The 3,729-nt window shown below is 38.2% G+C and overlaps 1 protein-coding gene across 1 annotated transcript in view; it reads right to left on the bottom strand.

The window, feature by feature from the left end:
* LOC115230206 (kelch-like protein 4) overlaps positions 1 to 3,356 on the bottom strand; it is a 17,241-nt gene extending 13,885 nt beyond the window's left edge. The window contains exon 1 of the mRNA XM_036499548.1: positions 3,166 to 3,356. Coding sequence (XP_036355441.1) covers positions 3,166 to 3,173 — 8 coding nt within the window. The 5' untranslated portion in view covers positions 3,174 to 3,356. The remainder of the gene's footprint in view (positions 1 to 3,165) is intronic.
* Between the last annotated feature and the right edge of the window lie 373 nt (positions 3,357 to 3,729).

Below are 3,729 nucleotides of genomic sequence, written 5' to 3' on the forward strand. Positions count from 1 at the left end.
ATAATTTCCACTGTCCGAAAACGATAAACAGATGTGTTCACATCTGTTTAAAGTTTCACACAGAAAGGTTACACAAACAAGGAATCTAACTACTGTTATGAGTGGTTTAAGAAGCTGGGTTCCCATCCATGAGGGTTCGATACCACTACGTGGCACCTTGGGCAACTAAGTGTCTGAGCCGACCAAAGCCTTGTAAGCGGAAACTGAAAGAAGCCCGTCGTGTTTGTGTGTGTATGTAGACATGTAAGTGTGTCCTAAATCCGAAGTTGGTTTGTTTATGTTCCCGTAACTTAGCAGTTCGCAAAACAAACCGATAGAACAAGAGCCAGGTTTCAAGAAAAAGAAAGTGCTTGGATCCGATTCGTTCAAGTAATACCCTTTAAGGCGAAAGGGTATGTATATATGTTACATATACATACACACATACACACACACACACACTAGTACCATTTGTATGCGAGCACATATATAATTCTAGTCATGTCCGTAGATATATATATATATATATTTATATCATAGGCGCAGGAGTGGCTGTGTGGTAAGTAGCTTGTCTACCAACCACATAGTTCCGGGTTCAGTCCCACTGCGTGGCACCTTGGGCAAGTGTCTTCTACTAAAACCTCGGGCCGACCAGAGCCTTGTGAGTGGATTTGGTAGACGGAAACTGAAGGAAACATGTCGTATATATGTATATATATGTATGTGTGTGTGTCTGTGTTTGTCCCCCTAGCATTGCTTGACAACCGATGCTGGTGTGTTTACGTCCCCGTCACTTAGCGGTTCGGCAAAAGAGACCGATCGAATAAGTACTGGGCTTACAAAGAATAAGTCTCGGGGTCGATTTGCTCGACTAAAGGCGGTGATCCAGCATGGCCGCAGTCAAATGACTGAAACAAGTATATATATATATACAAGAGTATATATATATATTATACACACACAACCAAAGGTATAAACTATTGTATGGTGAAAAGACAGAATACACAAAATCTGAGCAAGCATGTGTTATTTGAACGAAGTGTCGAACAAAAGGTCTTTTGTATGGTTACACTGTTTTTACAAAGCCAGTGTATGTATGTAGATAGATATACGCGTATATACATATATCACAGAAATGTTTATATTTACACAGAATGGTGAGGAGTCCATTCAAATTTCGTGCTATATACATGCAGGCACAGCTGTGTGATACACACACGTGTGTGTGTGTGTGTGTGTGTGTGTAAACTTTATAAACATTTAATTATATAGACACTTTCAGATACCAGATACACAATTTTACGAACCATCTACATCATATATATAATCAAAATAAACAAGGATATCCTTGTTGCTTATTTTGATTTTAATTACCTTATTTTGAAATTGTATGGATCTCAACATAAGTACCATATTCATCTGAATATATATATATATATATTCAGGAGTGGGTGTGTGGTAAGTAGCTTGTTTACCAACCACATGGTTCCGGGTTCAGTCCCACTGCGTGGCACCTTGCGCGAGTGTCTTCTACTATAGCCTCGGGCCGACCAAAGCCTTGTGAGTGGATTTGGTAGACGGAAACTGAAAGAAGCCCGTCGTATATATATATATGTGTGTGCGTGTATATTTGACAACCGATGCTGGTGTGTTTATGTCCCCGTCACTTAGCGGTTCGGCAAAAGAGACCGATAGAATAAGTACTGGGCTTTCAAAGAATAAGTCCCGGGGTCGATTTGCTCGACTATAAGGCGGTGCTCCAGCATGGCCGCAGTCAAATGACTGAAACAAGTAAAAGAGTGTATATATATATAAAACGTAGCAATATTCTTAATACAACTCTATATACACACGTTCACACACATTATGTAAATATGTATATATTATATCATAGGCATAACGTTAAAAACCGGTTTCTGCTAGCAAACTTTAAGGGGTCGAAAACTCTTTATCTGTTTGATGTTTTCAGAGTCGGTTATTGTTATCGGAAAAGGCCTTACCACTGTCTCGTATTGTGTGTGTAATTAAACAGCTTCTACACACAAAAATAAAACACCCAGCCACATAGTTAACACGGTACGAGCAGAACTATATATTACAACTACATACATATTTATTCATAACACAGTAGTTGTGGAGGTGTATATAATATTATATATATGTACAGGGTGGTGTATAAGTAGGTATACAATTTAGGTAAAAAGAAAACAACGTAAAATACTCATTTTATTTTTATCAAAAACATTAAATGTCAAGATAAAAGTATTTCTATGTATTATTATGATTAATAGCACTGAAAATATAAAAAAATGAGGCTAATCTAAAGTGTTAATAATCTTAATGAATTATATTATAACATTGGTGTGATACTGACGGTATAACTACTTTTGTTCACCCCTCTATATATATATATATATATATATATATATACACGCATATACACGCACTGTATCTATTTATTTATAATATACACACATAAATAAGGTAAATTTTCAGATTACCGAAAACTACATGTATACATACAGAAACATGCAGAAAATTATATATGTATATATATATGTATATATATATATTGGATTTAATCTTAAATCTAATTTTTCCCTGTAAGTTTGGATTTACTCCCTAATATTATTATTATTAATTATATATATATATGTATGTGTATGTATATATATATATGTGTGTGTGTGTGTGAATGTATATATATATGTGTGTGTGTATATATATGCGTGTGTGTGTATATATATATATGTGTGTGTGTATATATATATATGTGTGTGTGTGTGTATATACATACATATATATATATATGTGTGTGGGTGTGTGTATGTATATATATATATATATACATACACACACAGCTAAACGAGACAGTCGCGACGTGATCGGTTCACCTGGTAGCTAGAAATAGCAACCAAAAAAGCTTCCTGAAATCACGTCACCACCCGGCTCTTTCTTTCTTTCCTTCCTTTAAAAAAATACGATCGGTCACGGTTGGAACGTCTCTCCGATCACCCATAACCCACCTACTGGTTCAGCACAGACTGTGTAAGAACTAGGGGCTTTAAACACATCATCGACATCGCGACTTTGCGCGAAAACCACGCACCTTAAGGAAACAAATTAAAAACGTGTTGTTTACAATGTTTATATGTATTTAAATGTGTAATATACAGCCGCACTGACCTTTTCATTGTCCAAGGTGGGGGTAAGGAACTGGCCTAAGGCTTCATTCAGTGCGGGGGTGATCGTAAGTCCACGACAGGGTGACCATTTGGACACAAGAGCGGAAGAGATAGCAACATAACAATCCTTGGAGTGGAGTTTTGATAATGGCTTTTAAACATTGCACTGGGAGCTGCTGCTGATTGTGGTGGTGGTGGTAGGAAAAGGTAAGAAGTGCGTCGTGGTGGGAGGAAGTCACTCTGTACCCATGATGGTGATGGTGGTGACGGTGTTATGGTGTAGAGATGGTGGTGACGGTATTGTGGTGTAGGGGTGGTGGTGACGGGGTGATGGTGTAGAGGTGGTGGTGGTGACGGTGTTATGGTGTAGGAATGATGGTGGTGACGGTGTGATGGTGTAGGGATGATGGTGGTGACGGTGTTATGGTGTAGGGATGATGGTGGTGACGGTGTTATGGTGTAGGGGTGATGGTGGTGAGGGATAATGTGATAGAACACTCAGTACCGATGAGGGTGGGGATGGTGACTGTCGTGGTGATGGTGAAAGTTACTCAGAACTGATGTG

The sequence above is a fragment of the Octopus sinensis genome, unplaced genomic scaffold, assembly GCF_006345805.1.
Source record: "Octopus sinensis unplaced genomic scaffold, ASM634580v1 Contig14906, whole genome shotgun sequence".
In the NCBI taxonomy this organism is placed as follows: Eukaryota; Metazoa; Mollusca; class Cephalopoda; order Octopoda; family Octopodidae; genus Octopus; species Octopus sinensis.